Source organism: Molossus molossus, unplaced genomic scaffold, assembly GCF_014108415.1.
Source record: "Molossus molossus isolate mMolMol1 unplaced genomic scaffold, mMolMol1.p scaffold_m16_p_8, whole genome shotgun sequence".
Classification (NCBI taxonomy): Eukaryota; Metazoa; Chordata; class Mammalia; order Chiroptera; family Molossidae; genus Molossus; species Molossus molossus.
In genome coordinates, this window is record NW_023425402.1 from 25,033,818 (window position 1) to 25,056,209 (window position 22,392).

The window sequence follows — 22,392 nt, forward strand, 5'->3', positions numbered from 1 at the left end:
CTTTCTCACAGACCACATTTTTTCACTAAGTCCTGACCGTGCAAACTCATACCTGTTCTGTGCTTTTTGTTTGTTTTTCACTTTTGTGTGAGATGAAAACATTCTTGCCACCTGATTTTATTCTTACTCAGTACCCCAGGTTCACCTGAGGCCCGCCTCCTGCACAGGGGTATCCATCAGTCCTTTATTCCATATTGATTTCTCCTTGCTTTTATCTAACAGTATTGATGGCAGGCAGTGCTTATTTTGGCCCTTACAATAAATACCTTTGTTCAAAGTAGTAACAAATAGCTTTGTGTGTGCATTTTGCCTCTTTATCTAATTAATAAATTCCTGGAAAGCAAGTGTTTTGTGCTTTTTATATTTCATTAGTATGTGATTATATGCATAACAAGTACTCAGTGAAGACTTAGATCAATGGCTGGCCAGGTACTGATGGCATTCTAATTCCATTTTTAAATATCTTAAAACCAAAATCAAATAGGCTTATAGAAACTGATAGCACCATGTGTAGTTATCAGGCTAAAGTTAAGAACATGGACTTTCTGGATGTCAGAGAAGGAAAATGTATTTCCTCAGAAGAGAACTGAAAGTAGAGGCCTTGGAAATGGAAAATCAACTAATAGTCTATAAAAGGACATCTATTTCTGATAGTGTTAGAATTATGGGGCAATTAATGGCACTTCTGATATGAAATGCATGTCATTATTGACCTACAGGTAGTAGAAATGAGTAAATAACTGGTAGTTGACATGGATCATAAAACATTTGATTACAGAATTCTAACTGATCTTAATTTTTTTCTCTTCAGAACCCAGATACCTCTCGCTGCACAAATGGACATTTGAAAGTGCTGTTGTCAAACACTTGCAAGCATGGAGACTTCGTCACTGCTGTCCTCATTGAATGATGAGTGTAAATCTGACAATTACATTGAGCCTCACTACAAGGAATACTATCGAGTAGCCATCGATACGCTGATTGAACATGGGTTAGAAGCATACCAAGAATTTCTTGTCAAGGAGCGAGTATCAGACTTTCTAGCTGAGGAAGAAGTTAATTATATTTTGAATAATGTCCAAAAAATTGCACAAAGTACAGTACATGCTACTGATGATTCCTGTGATGATACCTCGTCCTCAGGGACTTACTGGCCCATTGAATCTGATGTGGAAGCTCCCGATCTTGACTTGGGCTGGCCATATGTGTTGCCTGGACTCTTAGGGGTTACCCATGTAGACCTCCTCTTTCATCCACCAAGAGCACAGCTACTTACAATTAAGGAAACTATTCGGAAAATGATAAAAGAAGCAAGAAAGGTAAAAATATTTTATTTCTAAGTGAAATATTTGAAATATGTGGAAAAGCACCAGAATAGTATAACACATATGTATAGTAAAGTAATCTCTATATGTATGAACCATGCCTATTATTTTTAGGTAATATACATATGGACATATAGGAAGATTGTACTTCTGATATCTTGCATATATCTGAGACAGTTGTAGATGCCCTGCTAATGGTGGAAATTTCATTATCTTTATAATGTTCATACACCTGAGAACTTATGTCCATGAAGGCTAAGGTGTGTGGACACCTGAATGAGATAATTTAACATATTTACAAAGTTCAAAGCACTTAAATTTTTCTTAATCTCTGAAAGGAAATATGTTGTTGGTAAATCTGGTGAAATTTTCTTTGTTCTCAATAGGACTGAGCCTTAATTTTTGTTCTGGATATAGTTTATACTATTAAATAAATCATGCATTTACTTATTTATTTCCTGAGTTGTGTGGAATCAGTATAAAATCCGGCATGGTAATGTAAAATTCCAAAGGAAGGTCCTGACGTACTTCCTATTTTGGGGCAGTATTTCTTATGAAATATTGATGTTGGTTTATAAATCTCAGAAATTCTATTCTAGAGCTCATAAGTAACTGCACAAATTTTCTTTGAATCCTTTAAATAAAAGCTACAGAGAGTTATCTATGTACTCAGTACCATGATAGGCACTTTGGAGACTATAACAAAATTTCCTAAGCAGTTTATTGAACTCAACCTAGAGGTTTAAAATGTGTGGACAGCCTGGCTGGTGTGGCTCAGTGGTTGAGCATCGACTCATGCACCAAGAGGTCACAGGTTCAATTCCCGTTCAGGGCATATGCCCAGATTGTGGGCCAAATCCCCAATGGGGGGCATGCAGGAGATAGCCAGTCGATGTTCTCTCTCATTGATGTTTCTATTTCTCTCTCTCTCTTCATTCCTCTCTCTCCAAAATCAATAAAGAAAAAAAATACATGTATATAAAAATGTATGGGCATAAAAGTGGCTAGTTCTTAGTTACAGATACTATGTAATATAGAAATTTAGATCTAAAAGATCCTTGTTCACATGCACGGAGTTGTTTTCTTTTATGTCAACAAGGCACAGAAATGCATGAAAAGCATGCATTTATGAAGTACAAGATCCTTGAAATCTACAGTGACACTGTAGAGTGCAGAACAGGCAACTGAAACCCTCTCAATCATGTTAGGGAGACACAATGTTCTGAGGCTGATGTCAAATGGAAGTTTTCTCCTCAAACCTCTTAAGCTCAGATAACCTGACTTTTTAGTTGTGTTGACTCCTTTAGCAGGATTATCTTAAAGAAAGCACTAATCTATTTCATTTGTTAAAAATTGGCAATAGAATCTGACATACCGTAGGTATCCAAACTTTTATTGAATGAATTGAAATGTCAGTTCAGTTTCCTGAATTGAACCATGAGTATTTTGAAAACTGTACTACCCTATGCTCTGTGAACAAAGTATACAGTTTTATTTTATAAAACTACAGAACAAAAGTTTAGACTATATAGATGAGCCCTTGCCAAGGTAAAATTAATATCAAGTACCGACATTTGCTAATTTTTGTTTGGGAACACAGTATGTTTTTGAACCACTGTGTCATTAACTGAAAATTTAAAAATGCAATTGTGAAGATGATTATTATTGTTATTATCATCATCATAGTAAACTTAGTAGTTGCGAATTCCCAGCCCATACCACAGCTAGTTTCCTGTGGGGCATTGCATTTCTGTGACACAAAATTAAATTCAGGAGGTATCATGAGTTCTTGGGCTAGCACTAACTAGAAACTAAACAGTAGGCACAAGCATTTGATGTATTTTTCTTTTCAACGTGGCAGCTATTTATATAGAAAGACTCTACAAGTAATATTCTCTGTCTGGTCATTGTCTTCAGGGAATTCCCATGTGCATTAATGAGCTGAGAAACTTGAAGTCTGTACTGCGAAACAGTAGTGTGGTATTAGGTTTCTTTTACACAAAATCAAAGTGACATAAGATAAGAAAGAGAATTTCTACCTTTATTCAATTTGTATATACATATCCAAGATGAATTCAAAGAAAGGTAATTATTTGAACCTTGTAAATTGCAAATATTGTAGTTGAATATAAATCATAACAGGCAAATTCGTGTTCCTTTTTTTCCCTCAAAGCATTGAAGAATGTGTTAGTTTCTCCCCAGCTGCAATAAGTATTGAGGTCAAATTATATATATATATATATATATATATATATATATATATATATATGCATGGAATATATTTTTCTGAAGTATTTTGGAAATTTCTTCATATGTCACTATGTTTATTTAAAGATTTTTGAAGGATCCAGCACTCCAGAAATAAAGAAAAAATTATTGGCCTCCTTTTCCAAGAGTTTAGACTGTCTAGCCCATACTGGACAAGGTCCTCTGATAATTTTTGAAATAAGAGCAAATGTTATGAAATAAAAACCTGTGAGAATACATTGCTTTTAAAAATATTAAACACAGTTCTCATGACAATCACTTGTTCAGCAGACAAGTCAGTTTCTTATAATTCTTCAGGATCAATGGAAGCCTATTATTTATCAGGATAAACTTTCTGTTTTTGAACTCTTTTCAGAGGACAAGTTCTCTTTATCGGTAACTCTCAATGAATTATCATGGCATTATAAATAGGATGATCTTTTTTCCAGAAAATGTCTGATTAGTGTATATTTTCATGGATAGAAGAAAGTTTCATGTCTCCAAATTTCTCAGGGATATTTTTTTGGTAATCAACATTATGAAACTCTATGGAGATACGAGGCCAAACAAGTAGGGCTAGAAAACAGCAAACAGAAGCCAGAAAGCCATCTCAGAGAAAAATTTAAATCCATTTTCACTTTTCTGTTTGCAGTTGAGATAAGGTACTTCTGATTACAAATGTCATATTATTGAAAAATCTTAAAATTAATAAGAATCAAAAAGCAATTCTGTTAGTGGTCTAAACATCTGAAGTCTAATCATGACCACCAAGTTAATGTTTCAGTCCCTTGAGAAAGTAAATACAAATACTATATTTTATTTATCTTTACTGGAAATATTTTGTTTTTGAATTTCACTAATTTATCTGTAATTAATTTGTTGACCTTAAACAATTAGCTAGATGTTTCTCTAGCAAAAATGGGTTATTCAGGAACAAAAATGAAGAGCCATTTGGGACATGTGATCTAACCATGAACCATGCACAAATCCAGAGAACAAAGGAGACGAATATGTTTTTATAAAGGGAATGAGGGACTTAGAGGGGCTGTTGTGAATAGAATCCATTGGAGGAAAATGAGAATTTGTAAGGTAGTGGCTTTTCTTTGGCTGAGTTATACCAGTCTTTTATTGGCTGAGTAGGAGAAGATTCTCCTCCTTGCTGCAGTGGTAGTAGAAAAACATCTTCCTGTTGGAGGTGGAAATTGACAGAGTTGGTACAAGAGAGCCTCCCCCTCAACTACAATATAAATGAGTTTCTGTTTCTTAATCTTTATAATTTCTATCTTAATACAATCTTTAAGTCATTATGCTTTTATAAGAAGGATATACTCTTCATAATATTTTAGAAATCCATAGATTTTTTTTATTCATTTTATTTTTGCCGTTGTCACTTGAAGTTGTTTAGAGCTCCCCTCCCCCTTTTCTTTTGCTTTTCCCACATTTCTATTTGCTTATATTGTTATTCGAATTTTCCTTTGGGAAAATGCAATTGCAGGTAACATCTTATGTGTACCCTAAAAGGGCCATATTTGTACTTACTGGCCATTTTTCTAACCTTTTTCTATTTTTTACTATGTGGTTGACATAATTATATTTGGGTCAACTTTGTGAAGTCTGATAGCGTCTAGCAAGACTTTCCCAGGTAATTATTTGTCTCTCAAGAGGTGTTCCCAAGATGATATATGCATATATTCCTAATTACTATGAATAACTCTTATGAAAATACCCTCTCTCATTACTGAAAAATGTCATCTTTCATTAAAGTAATTTTTCTTCTAGCCACTCAGTGTTAGATATCCATAAATTATAACTCTTGATAGTCTTGAATATGTAAATGTTTAACCAGAATGCTATTTGCCCCTCTGTTTCCTAATTCTAGGCTAGCTGCTTCTGGGAGATGTGAATCTTACTCTTGTGAAATAGGCATCAAGAAGATACATAAGCAAGAGTCTAGTGAGAATTAGGGCAGAGTAATTCCTGAGGTGCTCTCTGCTGCATCTGCTGAGTTCGGGACTTGGTTCCTCCCTGAGTCACTGTTCCTGGGTGTGTCTGTTATGGCCTAGGGAGTTATTAGTAATACAGAGAAACATTAACTACCAGCTGGTCCCATGGCAGCAACTGGGAAGGTGAAGAGATGATGGGGCGTTTCCTGGGATGTGACTGGTATTGTAAAAATAGGACTAGATTAGAGGCTTTATCACCAGGGTTCTTCCAGTAACTAGGTATGGATTCAACAAGTTACTGCACCGCCCCGGTGTCTTCATTTATTTAGTGAAATATATGAAGCAAAGCATTTTAGTGTGTTTTTATAAAAATCAGATGATCCTATCAAAATCTCTAAATGGTGCTTACCAACTCAAGATTATGTCAGTGTTATACACCTTGCTGAATTAGTCCATTTATGAATAATTTTATTGTGTCATAGTGTGTCACTTCCATCTGCATTACTTTGCAACTATATCCTGCCCGGTTAACTGATATTTATGCATTCTTCCTTGTTAGTCTGAGACCGTCTCTCTCCTAATGTTCTCAATTTTTGTTAATTTCCTCTCTGCCCCTGCCCTATTCTGTCTCACTGTGAATACTTTTAGAGTACTTGGAGTTTGAGTCAAAATTACTTTCTCCCAGGAAATATCTTTTGTTTGGTGAGATTTAATGACATTTTCTATCGTTTGATGTTAATTTGAACATCTCTTCTCTGAATAAGATGCATTATTTGTTAACATATATTTGTGTGCATGTGAGAGAGAGAAAGAGAAATCTTAACTCTGCACTGGCTTTGCCACCAGGGAACGGTTGCTATGTATGGGAATACTCTTTCTTTGCCAAACTACTTCTAGTGCTATACAGAGAGATAACATGTTCTGTATTCTGCTCAGTTCATTCACATACTACTCCCTCCACTACTACCAATAACTATGATACTGTCAAGTATATAATTTTTAATATAGTTACTGAAGGGAGAGGAGAGAGGAAGGAAGATAGCATATGGAGACTCTTGAACTTTATTGCAAGATAGAGTTTTGGGCTTCCTTGATTGATTTGATAACAAAGCTGCAGTCCCTCTCTCGTCCCCCTCTTTCTCTTTTTTTAATTGCCAAATTCAAATGATGCTTTTTGAAAATGAGGATTCATGGAATGGTATGAAGGCTCTGAATCTTAATGTCCCAAACAGCTGTTTGTATTTAGACATTACACTACAGTCTGTCTGCGCTTTATTTTCTGCATCTGTAACTTGGAGATCCCAATACTTCATAGGATCCTTGTGAGAATGGAATGATGTAGGTGTCATATCTAATGTGACACCTACCACATATTCAATACCCTGTGTGCTGTTGAGATGACAACTCCTCTTCCTGCGCCCCCTACTCTTACCACATTATTCCAGAGCTTTATTCTGTAAAAAAAAAAAAAAAAAAATTGTGAAGTCATCAGTCTGTATTTTTGCATCACTGTGATTGGGAATTTTTTTATTTTATTTTAACTTTTTAAAAATTGATTTTAGAGAGAGGATGGGAGAAAGATAAACATCAACTTTTCCCACATTTTTATGCATTTATTGGTTGCTTCTTATATATGCCTTGATTACAGATTGAACCCGCAACCTTGGCATATGAGGATGACACTCTAACCAGCGGAGTTACCTGGCCAGAGCTGGGCATTTGTTGTTTAAAAGTTCAGCATCTCACAAGATAGGATGTTACTAGTTATGCCATCTAGGATTTTTAGCTGTTTGTGAAATGACTATTCCCAAAAATACTTGAGCGCATTTCTGAAGTATCATGATGGTTGTGTCCACTGCATTAGCTGGAGAGCAGCACAGCATTTTCCCAGGGCTATTTCTTAGAAAGTTCAAAATGGGGAAACACTGATTCAACATAGTATATTTGAAAATAAGACCTACTGTGGAGATAGCTTATATTCAGAATGTGCTGAAAGATGTCCTCTTTTACCGGAAGCAGGTAAGTGTAAGAGACAAAATTTGAAACCATACTTTCTTACCTAAAGTTCTGAAAATCTAAAAAACAACAATGCTCCAATGAAAATCTAAGGGAGGGAGGGCATGAGCTATAGACAAAAAGATAAAAATAATCTTTCCATTTTCACCTAGAACTCTAAATATCTTTTTTTAAATTTATTTTTTTAGAGTGGAAGGGAGAGAGATAGAAACATATTCATCAGCTGCCTCCTGCATGCTCCCTACTGGGGATGGAGCCTGCCACTCAGGCATGTGCCCTGACCGGGAGTTGAACCGGGACCTCTGAGTCCATGGGATAACACTCAATCCACTGAGCCACACAGACCAGGCTCAGCTAGAATTTTTAAAAGTGATAATTTTATTAGCTTTTTAAATAAAAACATTATAAAAGGGTTTTATATTTATAGGAAAAAAACAAGGTTTTGCAACATTTTAAAGTTAATATTTATCATAGACCTACCATTTGTTGTCAAAATTTGGTTTAAAAACTCTTGGGTTTTTGAAATATTATTACTACTTAACTTAGTATTTCTGACATAATTCAAAAAGTGATAATATTATTTAAAGAGTACAGTAAATAGCCTTAGCTTAAAACAAACAAATAAACAAACAAAAAACCCAATGTTTTCTTGATAGAGGGGCTACTTTATGCTTTGTTGAAGCAAAAAAATATCAGGGCTATGAAAAAATAAAATTGTGAGACAAATTCTTGGTTGCACACTAAAGTCATCTTTATGAGTTTCAGATGTTTTACTAGACAGTGTGTTATCAGGTAAAAGTTAAAGATCACCCATGATTTCTATTTTTATCCAACTTTATTTGAAAATTAGCAACTTGGGAAAGAGTTCAACCATAAAAAGAAAAATTAGAATTATTATGAGAGATAATAAATTCACCAGAAATGCTGCCTTGACAATATTACACTATACCTCCATTAGTAGTTGGGGGGAATTTAAAAAAAAAAAAATTATTTTCTTTTAGAGTGCACATGACTTATGTCATCAAAGGAAATGTTTTTAAAACCATTTTCTCTGCCCAGTTATTATACCTTGATACTCTTTTATTTATTTATTTTTCAAAAATAAGCTGTGAGAAACCGTTCCTGCAGGGACTGTACGTGGTTTGTATAATAATCTTTCCATTAAACTTTGAGGGATTGTTACGGACTATGGGGAAATTTTAGTTCTGTGACTTCTCAGATCTTTTAAGTAGAGAGCTTATTTTTTATGATTATATATGTTATTCATTTTTCTTTCTGTTACAGGATTAAAACAAAACCCCAAAATTCATCTAGTTACTTTTTGAATCGTCTAATATTTTTTCTGATAACACATCTTTCGTAGTTTGTTGGAATGGCAAATCTAATTTTTATCATCAAACATTACGTTAATAAAAAACAGTTTTCCTAATGTGTAAATAACACCTAAATTTCATAGGGATAGAATTTAGCAAACTCAGATGCCTTCAAGGCCAAGCCAGAAAAATAACCCGATAGAGGAAAAGGGGGCAAGGGGTATTCCAGGGAGTGAACGCAACGTGGAGGAAGAGAAGATGACTGGACTCTATAGGAATTCTTATTTGTTTATTTTTTTATTTTTTATGGAAATTAATTTTTATGATATATATTTGTTGCTGAAAGTATTACAGATGTCCCTGCTTTTTTCCCCTATTTTGACATCCCCCTCCCCGCTCCCGCCTCCCAACTCTGCCTTCACTGCATTGATGTTTCTGTCCATTGGTTAACTTGTTTAAAATGTTATAAATAAAATGTAGCTTGCAGCTGAATGTGATGATACGCTTAGGACCTCAGGTACACCTTGAGACATCCTATCAAAAGTTAATTTCCTTAAGAATAAGAGCACATAGCATTCCTTATCTGTCCTCCTCATGAGATGTAAAATCTTGTAAAGGTTAGTTATGAGGGTCTTTTTGAGATGATTAAGGCTGTTAACACTGGATGGACATTTTGTATTTTAAGGATTCTGCCTGGTCTTCTAGAGTTGCCACAGATTCATCATGTGGTATATGCTTTTATATCAATCACTGAGATCTTTTAACTAGTCACTCTTCAAATTATTGTGAAAAAACTGTTTGTCTTTTATACTCAGGAATGGATTGCCTTCTGATTCTATGTTATGAAATTACATTATATGATCTAATAAAGAGTAACAGGTAATATTGATTGAGCACTTTTGTTATACACTGTGTTAAGCACTTTAGATACATTATGTTAAATTGACCTTTAAAACCATCCTGTGAAATACTTACTTTTATCATTCATATTTTACAGATGAATAATCTGTATTCTTATGATAGGTGTGCCTCTAGTCAGTGGTAATGACCCAAGATGATGATAATTGGAAAGTAATCATGACTGCATATTCCTAAATAGAGGTGATGGAGGACTTAGTTCAGAGAATCTAGGATTGACACCAGTGGGTGATGTGGAAGTATTAGTTTCTAAATTAGCCAGGTACAAGGACATTATGGGATTGCTATTAGAAGTCAGAAGTAACATACATGGAACTGAGAGAAGGTTACAATGAGTAGATGAGGTGTAGCACCTAGAATGCAGACTAGATCAGGAGACACTGAAAAGAAATGGGTTTTCTGAGTTCAGATATGGGGGAAATTTTAAAAAGTAAAAAAGTAAGAGAAAGACAGTCAGACAATGAAGTTGTCTTTTGGCCTCTGCTGGGTTCGGCTATGAGGAAGATCATTCAGTCTTTGGCTAGCCTTACAGGTGAAAAGTCTGGCAGGCGATTCTCACTCAGCAAATGTTTATTTAATACCTACTGTATGCCAGGTGCTATTCTAGACTCTGGGGATATGTAAGAGAATAAAATACCAAAAAAAAAAAAAAAAACACATACCTTTGCATGGACCTTTCATACAAATGGGGAGAGAGATAATAAGCATAATAAATGAGGATTGCTATGGAGAAACACAAAACAACCCATAAATATGGTTGGATATGAGGTTTGGTGGTGGGGGTTAATTTTAGATAGAATTCTCAGAGTAGACCTCATCAAGAAAGTGACTTTGGAGTCTAGATTTGAGGAAAGAGGGAATGAGCCATGCATCTATTTTTGGCAGACCAGACCAGACTCTGTGTGTGTGTGTGTGTGTGTGTGTGTGTGTGTGTGTGTGTGTGTGTGTTGACAGAGAGAGAGATGGTAAGGTTTAGGGCAAAAGCATGGCTTCTTGTTTGTTAGAAGAACAGTATGGTTGGCAAGTGCTGGACCCATAAAAGCAAAGGGGATATGAGTAGGTGAGTTGAGAGAGGTAATGTGAAATAAGTTGAAAAAGATAAGACTACTCCACTAATTTTGGCTTGAGAAACCGGAATGACGGTGTTGTCATCCAAAGTTGGAGACAGAGTCAGCAGGGGGTTGGATTAGAAAGCAGGCACAGAGGCCAGGTTACATTTGGCCATTTTACCTCAGCCATAGGATGGTTGGCCACTATTACCTCAGCCACCAAGACTTACAGATATGTCTAAGTAGAGATTAGGGTTCACATTAGAATGTAAACACAGAGTGCCTGGAGTTGGAGATCAGTCCTCATTTTGAGGGCGTAGATGAGGGATGACAGGCATTAAAAGTAACTTGGATAAGATTCAGATACAAAGGAATGGGTAAATACAGAGTATGAGATAAGAAGAAGACTGACTGGATGCTGACCCAGGACCTGATAAAGCAGATTATATAACCTGCCAAGAAGTAGAACCTCCCAAAGGCAATTATTGAGCTACTCCCATATACTTGGGTCAGGTGTGTGAAAGACGGAATAAGGAACCAGGAAGGTATCATTTGGGTGATCCCTTTTTTCATAAGTCATTTTGGTTGAATGAATTTTGAGAAGTAGGACATTTGTGATGGAGAGCATGGCGTTTTTAAAGGGGGATTTGGGGGGAGTAGTGTTGGGTGGAAAAGGGAAGTGGGGGTTGGTGAGAGAGGTATATTGAAATCAAATTGTGCTGGTTCCATAACTCAGATTTGTGGATACGGATGGTGGGAAGTTATGAAATGTTTCTGAATAAGTCAGAGATGCCATCATACCTGACATTGGACATGCTAACATTTTGTTGGTGTGCTAAAACATAGAGGAAAATATTAAACAGATTATAAGGGATAATTCTCACCAATAGGCTAACAATAGCCTGTAGTCAATTAAAATTCAATATAAAACACAGTCTCATCTTGAAGAGGATATACCATTAATTTCCTGCTAGAATTTTCTGCAAAATATAACTACATATTTGATTCTGTATCTTAAGGAAGGTGATTTTTGGGGTCTTAAAGCTATTTTTAAAAGTTCTTTATCTGATTTTAAGTCAACAAAATTTATTTCTGTATAAAAAGTTTCAACTATATATGCATAGTTTAGTTCTATATGTACTTACTGAATCCCTGCTATGTACAAAACACTCTGTTAGGTCATATATTTATGGGAGATTTATAGGTGAAATACTGTGGGAGTATTGACATTTATGTGCATAACCTATGTATTACAAAGGGTTTGGATTCCTCCCTGCCCCCTACCTTTTTACTCTTTAGGTATTAAAGTAGAGACACTTCCTGAAATTTCAAAGTAGAAAAAAAATTGATACCTTTAAAATATATATTGGCAAACACAATTGTGTTTTCTTACTAGTTCAAGTTATTAGTTCAACAAATGTATATAGTAAAGGCTTATTTATTTTTTAGTAAGAGTACATATATTCTTTATAGAAAATTTTCAAAAAAAAAAACTACAGTGAAGGCTTAAGAAAATAAAATTTAAACATTTTCTTCCTTGTTAGATGAATAGATGGATAGAGACGTACATGTACATATGTTTGTGTGTGCAGGCATATATAATACCTTGTATAGGTCTCCAAAATAGAATATACATGTGTAATATACTGAGATCACACTTGAGATTATGTATAAAAATGTGCCTCCTGATTGTTTTCACTTTTCCCATAACAAAGTCATATATTTCCTATACCGGTAAGCAGTAGCATTACAAAAGACGCAGCACTGGGAGCTCCCTGCCCTGTGTGCAGGTAATAAGGAAGCTCATAGTCTCTAAGGAATTTAAAATCAATGCTAAGATTGACCAAAATGCAGTCTGCTTTTTCTTACACCATGTGCCAGCAGTTGTAAATAATATCAGTAATACTTTGTTCCTCCTCCCCAGGACAGACACTCATACAGGCAGAGCAGATCCCTGCAGCATCCACCCGTCCCTACCTCTCCTCCCACCGCTCGGTGCACCAGTGCTGATATAACAAGGGTGTCATGGTAATCTTCCTGTAGAAATGAAGAAAGCCTCATAATTGTTTGCGTGTAATCATTAGCCACTCAATAATCAGTTGAGGCTTTAAAAGCTTTAAAAGCGGAAAAATCAGTAGGTGCACATTTTTTTTCACAAACCAAAACTTCCCTTTGGGCTGGACTAATTTCTTGTTAATAATTACATTTTGATTTCCCCCCCAAGAATTCAAACAAATATTTTAAACAAGTTAATAAATGTGACAGGCAAAAACATTGCCATCTGGCTAAATATCAATCCAATATGTGCTACTGGAAAATCCATAATAATGAATAAAAAGCAGCATCTGAGTCATAGAAGTCAAATTCAAGCCTGCTGAAATTCTGGAGCATTTATGGGTGGAAAATAAATAAATAAATATATCTGAGGGTTGTGACCAGGTGGTCTTTTTACAGATGAGCAGTTGGAAATTGAGCAAGTCCAAGAGCCTAAAATCACCCAACTGATTAGTATCTACCAAGTCAAATAGGATTCAGGCATCTCAATTTCCATTCCAAGACTCTCACATCGTGTCACTTTTCTACTTGGGAAGGAGAACTAAATTTATTAACGACATTAATAATACATTTGTTGAGTGATATGTGCCAGACAGTGTTTGGAGCTTTTTATATGTATTAACACTTAGGTATTAGAGGGTACACAGTACCCTTTAAGATAGTACTTCTATTGTTTCCTTTCAGAGAACAGTGAGGACCAAATAATTTAAATCATTTATACTAGGATTTAGAAGTAGAAGATGGCAGTGCTGGTATTTGAGCCCAAGCAGTGGGCCCGAACAGAGCACTTCACCATCAGCATCACCTCTGATAGACCATTCCATATTGGTACTATGCAAACCAGCTGAATTCTCACAACACTTGTGTTGGTACTATGACCTTTGATTCCTGGTTGTGCATCAGACACAGTCCAACTCAATTAGCATGTGGTTCTTGATGTTTGAAAGAGGCCTGCATGATCCTTGCCTCTGTGATTTATCTTTTCCCCCTTCCTTCACAGTCTCCTTATATTCCAGTGTTACTGAATTCTCTGGGCCTTCCATGGCAGCTCATTCCTTCCTAATTTTGTACATGGTCATTCCCCTACTTCAAGCATCCTTTCTCATATTCCCTGCCTTCCATTTATCCCTTAAAATTTGTGTTAAATTTCATGCTTGGTTGAGTTCTAATCTATTCCCTTACCTGACTTTGATTATTCATCCTCTATGCTGTTATGCTACTATCCTTTGGTTTTAAATGAGGTGTATTCTTCTTTATTCTGTCATAGGCCCTGGGGTTCTTGCTGTGGATTTTTTTTTTTTTCCTCAACATAGTCTTTCATTTTGATTGTAAAATCACCTGGCTTTTGCCCTGGCCGGTTTGGCTCAGCGGGTAGAGCATCGGCCTGCGGTCCAGAGAGACTCGGGTTGGTTCCCACTAGGGGCATGTACTTCAGTTGCAGTTTGTCCCCGGCCCTGATTGGTTGTGCAGGTGGTGGCCACTCAATGTGTCCCTTTCACGTCGATGTTTCTCTCTCTCTCTCTTCCTCTCTCGCCCTCCCGCTCTATCTGAATAAAGAATGGAAAAACGTCCTCGGGTGAGGATAAAAAAATAAAAAAAAATCACCTGGCTTTTTGTGTGTGTGCCTGTGTGGCTAATTTAAAGATTATGTTTTGTTTTTTTTCCTATGTTTGCTTTTAAGACTTCCTTTTTATGAAGCTCTAATATAATGTAACTATGTGAATACTTATTTTTCTTTTTTTTCCCCTCCTTAACAGCTTCTTGAATCTATGTCTTAAGGTCTATCTGCTGTTTGGGAAATATCTCAGTTAGAATTTTTCACATATTGCTTCTGCCTTATTCTATTTCTTCTCTTCTAGAAATTCTAATTTTATTTTATATATATATATATATACACACACACACACACACACACATATATATATAAATATATGACTTACAGCTTTTTTCTTTATTTAAACACAGCTCATGTATGTTTTATATTCATTTTAATGTTTTCCATAATTTTCACTCCCTACTTAATTGTCGATGTTTTCTATGTAGCTATATTTAAGTCACTGATTCTTATAAATACTGTCATATAAATACTGAATGCATCAGTAACAGTTATTTTAAAGTTTGTTTCTGATAACACCAATATCTGGATCACCTGTAGGTCTGTTTCTGTTGTCTGTTTTGTTGTTGTTGTTGTTTTACTAGTGGTGTTTGGTCATTTGGTTCTTTTCTCTTGGAATTTTGGGATTTTTGATTGAATGATGGATATTTAGTATGAAAGTTGCAGAGGTAATCTCTTTTAGAGAGGATTTAGGTGTTTTTGTTTTGTTTTTCCTTTGGGTTGACAGTTAAAGTAAGAGTAGATCACCTTATTTCAGACAGGCATTCAGATGTCATGAGGCTGAGATTTAGTCTTTCAGATTAGTGATCTATTTCCAGTTTTCACTTTTTCTTGAGGTAATTCTAGTGGGGTTTCCTTTAAACAGTGGAGATTTTTACAGGAGTCTCTCTTCAAAGAATCTGAACTAAAACTTTTATTTTCTCAATATGATTGTTAATAGCTTTCTTAAGCTTTTTACTCTTATATCAACTTCCATTTATTTGGTTTCTCTTCCTTTTGGTCAGTGACAATTTAGGATTTAGTAAATGTGTTAAGGTCAGTAACTGCATAGAATCTTGAGTTCACTTTATTTTGATTCTCTTCTCTCTGTGATTAGGGGATCTTCAAGTCCTTTTTGCCGTGGTGGTACTGGAGTCCAGGTTTTATTTTCTTTATCCCTCTGAGATTGCTGAAAGCACTTCAGCAGAGTTTACTGTTTGGCCTCCTCGCTCTGAATTGGCAAATGTGACAAAGGTGTTAGGTGAAAAGGTGGCAGGAAAAACTTGGCTTACCTTATTGTTTCTCCTTTATGATCTTGACCCCACAATCCTGGCTGACTTTATTTTTGTTTTCCTGCCCCTATCATTGTTCCCAATACAAGCTATCATAGTCTTATATTAGAGTAGTCCATTTCATTTTATTTTGAATGAATTAGTATGATTAAATATCACAAAATCTGCATGTGAATTTAAGAAAAAAATATACATGTTAGGTATATATTAAAGTTTTAAATAAAAAGAAATGATAAGCTGTCACTATTTTAATATTTAGAGAAAATTATTTGAAATGTATGTCTAGTGCTAAAATATAAATATTGCTCATTCAGTTAAAGGCTATTTTTATTTTATTTTGAGCATTTCCAACATTTTTATGCATAAAAATCATCTTGCATTTTTTTTCTCTTGCCTTACTTATCTAACATTTTCCTGTGTTGTGTACATCATAAAACTCACTATTTCAATTATCATTTTAATGAAGTTTTGTCTATCTAAGCTACAGAGATACATTTTTGTGTTTAAAATACTACTTAAAAATAGTATGCATGTAAGAATATGTTTGTGTGTTATATTTGATTTTTATATTTATGTGTTATATTTTAGCTATGTAAGGATAGATGTTCATGTATCTTTACAAAGCTAAGGATATCTATCTATCTATCTATCTATCTATCTATCTATCTATGTATGAATACATATGAATATATATGCGCACACTTTTCAGTTCATCATGTTTAAAATCTTACAAGGAGACTTCTGAGTCCTTGAAACACACACATTTTAATTCTATGAGAAGTAATAATGTGGTTTAAGGGCTCCTAGATTTAAAGCCTTAAAGAATTAACTCTTTATGTCTTTTTAAAATGGCATTTGTGCTGTAATGATTTTGAACTTTGGAGGATACTGGGATGGGATAAACCTAGTTTGCGAATAGAAAAATTTGGGGAAGTGGATAGTGTTAGGCTGAATAATAGCCCCTGAAAGATATTCATGTTCTAATCCCTAGAACCTGTAAATGATACTTCACATGGCAAAAAAGGATAGTACAGATGAACGAAGTGAAGGACCCTGAGATCAGGAGGTTGTCCAATGGGCCCTAAATGCAGTCCCATCTGTGTAAGATGGAGGCAGAGAGAGAGGTTAGACTGAAGAGGAGGAGGCATGAACCACATTCGCAGAGATTGCTAGTCCCTGGAACTAGTATAATATTAGCTAGGGCATGCTGGAAGCCTCCAGAATCTGGAAGAGGCAAGGGATGGATTTTTCTAAGGCAGGTGCAGCCCTGGCTACACCTTGATTTCAGCCCAATGAAACTGATTTCCATTTTAGGGCCTCCAAAACTTAGAATAAAGTCTGTTGTTGTAAGCCACATTTGTGGTAATTTGTTACAGTGGATTCAGGAAACAAATGCAGGCACCATATAACCACAGGTGTTCTCTAAATGCAGAAATAAAGCTCCTTGAGCAATAGAAACCTCTTGACTGAATACATGGCAGTTTTAAAAAACTAATCTTTTATTTTTCAATTGCACTCAACATACAATATTGTGTTAGTTCCAGATGTACCACCCAGTGATTAGACATTTATAAAACTTATGAAGTGACCACTCTAATAAATCTAGTATCCATCTGACACCATACATACATAGTTATAAAAAATGGCATTAGAATGATCATAAATATTATGAAGGATATAATTTAGTTGTAAAGTTTATATGTAAACATTATATATACATATATATATAATTTTTATATTTTAACTATTTCTGTTAATCTTTATTTTTTAAACAAATATATATAATGCCATAATCTACTCAAAACATGCAGATGAAAATAAACAGCTCCAAATGAAACCAAATACAAGAATTCTATAACCTTATATCCTTCACATTTATATTCTAGAAAACATAGATTTGGGAAAGTGTATGTTAATTGTTTTGAGTATATGTTTATTTCATCTTTTTTGTAAATTGTTTGTCATATTTAAATAATAAATGTATTCATTGAGTCAAGCACACCAACCTTTTTTCTAAATTACATTTCAAATAGTTCATTTCAGTTAACAATCCAATTTGAAAATGATTCAGTTCATTCTTATATATATATATATATAAAAAAAGATTGTTATGCCATCTGTCTTAATTTTTTGTAAAGGAAGATGGATTCTGATTCAATCAACAGAGCTTATAGGATTTATTTACATAGTTTCACAGTAGCAAAATCTCTGGAGCTCAAAGTCACAGATTTCCCAGAGTTTAGTTTCACATTAATGTGTACATCTGCACTGTCTTATTTTTAAGGCTGAGAACAAAGAAATTGAGAATGCCCAAACAATTATTTAAAAATAGCACTTCAGGAAATGTGACCCAAAGAATGCACTCAAACTGTTCACATGTGAAAATCTCCCCTCAACCTCACAAGTAGAAAAAGCGCCCCCCTTTTTTTTTTCTGGTAACTGCTGAAGAAACTGCTACATAGGTTGCCATAACCTGTGTAACAGTATGTTCAACTCATGTAATCATATTAGTGAGAAAAAACAGTGATAAAAACAATGTTTAAAATTATTCTTGTTTGTCATGGGGCTTAATATTCTGGATTGAATATCTTCATTCCCCTCAAATACTAAGGGCTACTTCCTTGGAAAGTTCCTGATGCTTAATTCCTGATTCCGGACTTCCCAGGTGGTGTCCTTTAAAATTCCAGCTCTTCCACATCAAAAGCCTAATTCCAGCCCAGACGTAGTGGCTCAGTTGGTTGAGCATAGCCCTCAGTTGCCAGTTCGATTCCTGGTAAGGGCACATACCTTACCTGGGTTGTGGGTTTGTTCCCTGATCGGGACATGTAGAGAAGGCAACTGATTGATATTTCTTTCACATTGATGTTTCTCTCTCTCCCTTCCTCTCCCTAAGCATGTCCTCAGTGGGGATTAAAAAAATAAAGAGAGAAAGCCTAATTTTAGCTACCCTTTCTTCTAACAATTTCTTCAGAAGGTTAAAAAAAAAATCTGCTCTTGACAACCTCTCTCTCCCCTTTGCAATTCTATAACTTTGATTTTTATACTTTTAATTTCAGGTGTATTTATAGTTATTTCCCTTCTACTTTTCAATACATCACTCCTCTAGAGTATTGCTTGCCTCCATCTACTATCATCTCTTTCTATCATTCTTTATCTCTTACTTTTTAACCATTATACTTCCTTAAAAAAGTGTCCATCAAGCATCCCTACTTCTTTATTCCTCTTTCCTCCCAACCCTTCCGTACGGATTTCTCTTCCATTCCTCTCCTAACCTGGTGCCTCATAGTCCACCATTGTCCACATGGTCAGGACATGCTGGCGGCTTCCTAATGACCTGCAGTTTCTTCTCTTTTCCATCAGTGATGTTCACCCTTAATTCTCCTACCATTGGTTTCTGTGTGTTTCTCTCTGTTCTTTCCCTGTCCTACTGTGTCTTAATGCTCTCTTTCCATCTCTTGCAAGTGAATGCTTAATGCATTTTTTATTCTTGGATCTGTTCTTTCTCCACATTTTTTTCCTTAATGCTGCTTTCCAATTCCATACCTTCAGCTACTGCTGCTCTTTACAGCTCTGGTCTTCTCAACATTGGCCTCTAACCCTGACAGTCCAGCGCCTGTACCTGTATGGCCCACTGGACTTGCAAATGATGTATGTCCAAAATAGTACCAAGAAGTTTATGAAGTTCACTGAAGTTTTTCTGTCTTCTCACTGTTAAAGGCATCATCGTGTTCTTAGACACCAAGTCCACAGTATCTCAGAAGCACATGTGATTCATCCCTCTCTCTTCTTATGCCTCCGGTTTTGTCATCAGTCAGAGCTTTGGACTTCTGCCGCATCTACCTCCTCCTAATTCTCTCCATTGCTTCAGGTTAATTGCACCAGTCCCTCTAACTCATCTTGCTACATAATAATTCTTCTTTCTCCAGTGTTTCTGCAGTCACTTGCCAGAATGATCAATGACCATGTCATTCTTTCTAATTACATACCTTTGTATCTTTGCATTCTGTAAGTGACACAGAAGCGCTGACCTCATCCAGCATCCGCCTTTCTAGATTTAACATGCCTTTAAGTCTTTGCCTTTGGTCCTTCCCTTTTTCAGAAATATTCCGATCTCTACTTACTAATATTGTATATGTTTTTGTGCACCAGATTTTAATGTTGCATGTGCTAATTTTTAAATGCGTCCACAACTGTTTAAAGGTCCCCCTTCCAAATGATGGATCTGAATTCCCTTCCCATTGAGTGTGGACTGCACGTAGTGACTCCCTTCTAACAAATGGATGTGACCAGGTGGTGTGACCAGACATTTTGCTTCCTCCTCGCTCTATTTTGATTACTTGTTCTGGGGGAAACCAGCTGCTGTGCATGAGTTCACCCAGTAGTTCATATAGAGGCCCATGGGGAGAGGCACTAAGATCTGTGAGCGAACCGTCTTGGAAGCAGGTACTGCTTGCCAGCCACTTTCTGGTTACTGCGTCGCTGATTCCGAGTCAGAACCCCAGAGCTAAACAACTCTCAAACTCTTCACCCACACAAACTGTGAGATGATAAATATTTGTTGTTTCAAGCCACTGAACGGTGGGGGCGATTTGCTCTGCAGCGATAGTAACTAACACCGGAAGCCTGATCCCTCCCAGTGAGAGGAGATCACTCCTGAGGATTCTCTTGATTCATGCGGCTGACACGTTCTTTGACGCGGTCTATTTATATTGGAGTTGCTAATACGTGTTATCATTTGGTATATTGTGGCAAATTTTTACAAGTCTGAGCTGTTTAGTAAACTGCGTAAATACATCCGAGCTTAAAATATGACCAAGCCCTGGCTGGTTTGGCTCAGCAGTTAGAGCATTGGCCTGCGGTCCAGAGAGACCCGGTTCGGTTTCCGCTAAGGGCACGTACCTCAGCTGCGGTTTGTCCCCGGCCCTGGTTGGTCGTGCGGGTGGCAACCACTCGATGTGTCCCTTTCACGTCGATGTTTCTCTCTCTCTCTCCTTCCCACTCTATCTGAGCAAAGAATAGAAAAATGTCCTTGGGTGAGAATTAAAAAAAAAAATGAACCAAATTTCTAATATCAGTTCAGTAACTTAACACTATATATCAAAAAGAGTTTTAGATATGCATGTTTACTATCACCTGGTGGGTCTTAAAAGACATTCTTAGCATCTTAAGTTTCACGTTTCCAATTATAAGTCCAAGAGCCATAGCCAATTAAAATATTATGATTCTACTGAATCTAGTTACATACAGAGCCAATCTTTAAATTAAATCTATGGCCAAATACGTAAACAAAGTGATGGAGATGGAAAGTTATTCTTTTTTGTTAAGATTTTCTAAAACTAAACACCAAGAATTCTCCTTTGATAATATTTATGTGCAGAGAAATATAAAAGAAATCTCCAAAGAGCACTTCATAGTGCACATGTATATCTGTGAGAGGCCTCAAGATTTAATTGCTAGAGTCCTCCTACCATTTTGCAAGTGATTTGACATTCTAATGATGCTATAATGACATTCTAATGTCGTAAGTGCTAAAATATAATTGGTTTCTTGTCACCTTATTTTAACCTGAATCAGTGTGTTTTATGGTGAGAACAGTACTCTTCCATTATTCCAAGAAGGAAGCTGTTCATTTCCATTTGGATATTTATATTTTTCTGTAGAGGGTTAATTTAATGGTGAGGGAGATGAGTTCTCTCTAGGCTTATATTTAAGCATCTTTGCACTTTAATCACAGCAATGCTGTAGAACTTGTAGCCAGTGACCTTCCGTCACTGTGGTGTGGTATTCATTGATTTACGTGGCTCTTCCAAGTGTTCCATATCTTAATTCAAGAAGCAATGGATTGGCCAAGAATTTGCAAACTCCAAGTCCTAGAAACATTTTCCTTCTTTTCTAATAAGATAGTGGTCAGATGGTACATGCTGTCTATTTGGATCCTGACTTTTTTCTAAGATGACTGTCTCATGGGTAAATTGGGGGAAATATAATCTACTTTTTTAACATATGTACGTGGTGTCTGTCAATAAAAAAAAAACACACATGCACCCCTAAATTTACAAATAGTCTAGTTTACACAGGTGTCTTATATTTTAAAGAACATATTTAAAGAGATATAAATTAAGAATATGTGTCATCTTAAAGATACTAAGACACAAACTCTGCATGGGTTTGTCCTCAACCATCTGGTGGCTTAGTATTTTTGGTTTTGACTGAAATAGAATACATAGCCTGTTCCTTCAGTCTTCAGTAGAATACATGTTAGCAAGGGTAACCAGCCCTTGGAATTTAGGATTCTACTGGTGAATGGCTTTGTTTGATCAAAAGAGTGTTAGGAATAAGCAGGGACAAATCTCATATTATACATTGTAGAAAGAAACTTCAAGCTATACAGATGTATGTGGCTTTTTAGGTCATTCATTATGAGCATGAACTCTGGGTCCGCACTGTCTGACTTTGAATCTCACTCATCTCTACCACTTAGCTTTTACTACTGGGTACTAAGTGTGATGCTATGAGCCTAAAGGAGAATTTATTTGATCCTTGAAAACACCATTGGGGTACATTTTATTTTACCATTTTTCAGACAAAAACTGAAATTCCAAGAAGTTAACTAATTTATCCAAGGTTAGCAAATCACACG

The 22,392-nt window shown here is 35.8% G+C and overlaps 1 protein-coding gene across 1 annotated transcript in view; it reads left to right on the top strand.

The window, feature by feature from the left end:
- Positions 1-818: 818 nt before the first annotated feature.
- FAM83B (family with sequence similarity 83 member B) overlaps positions 819-22,392 on the top strand; it is a 61,503-nt gene continuing 39,929 nt past the window's right edge. The window contains exon 1 of the mRNA XM_036249007.1: positions 819-1,319. Coding sequence (XP_036104900.1) covers positions 876-1,319 — 444 coding nt within the window. The 5' untranslated portion in view covers positions 819-875. The remainder of the gene's footprint in view (positions 1,320-22,392) is intronic.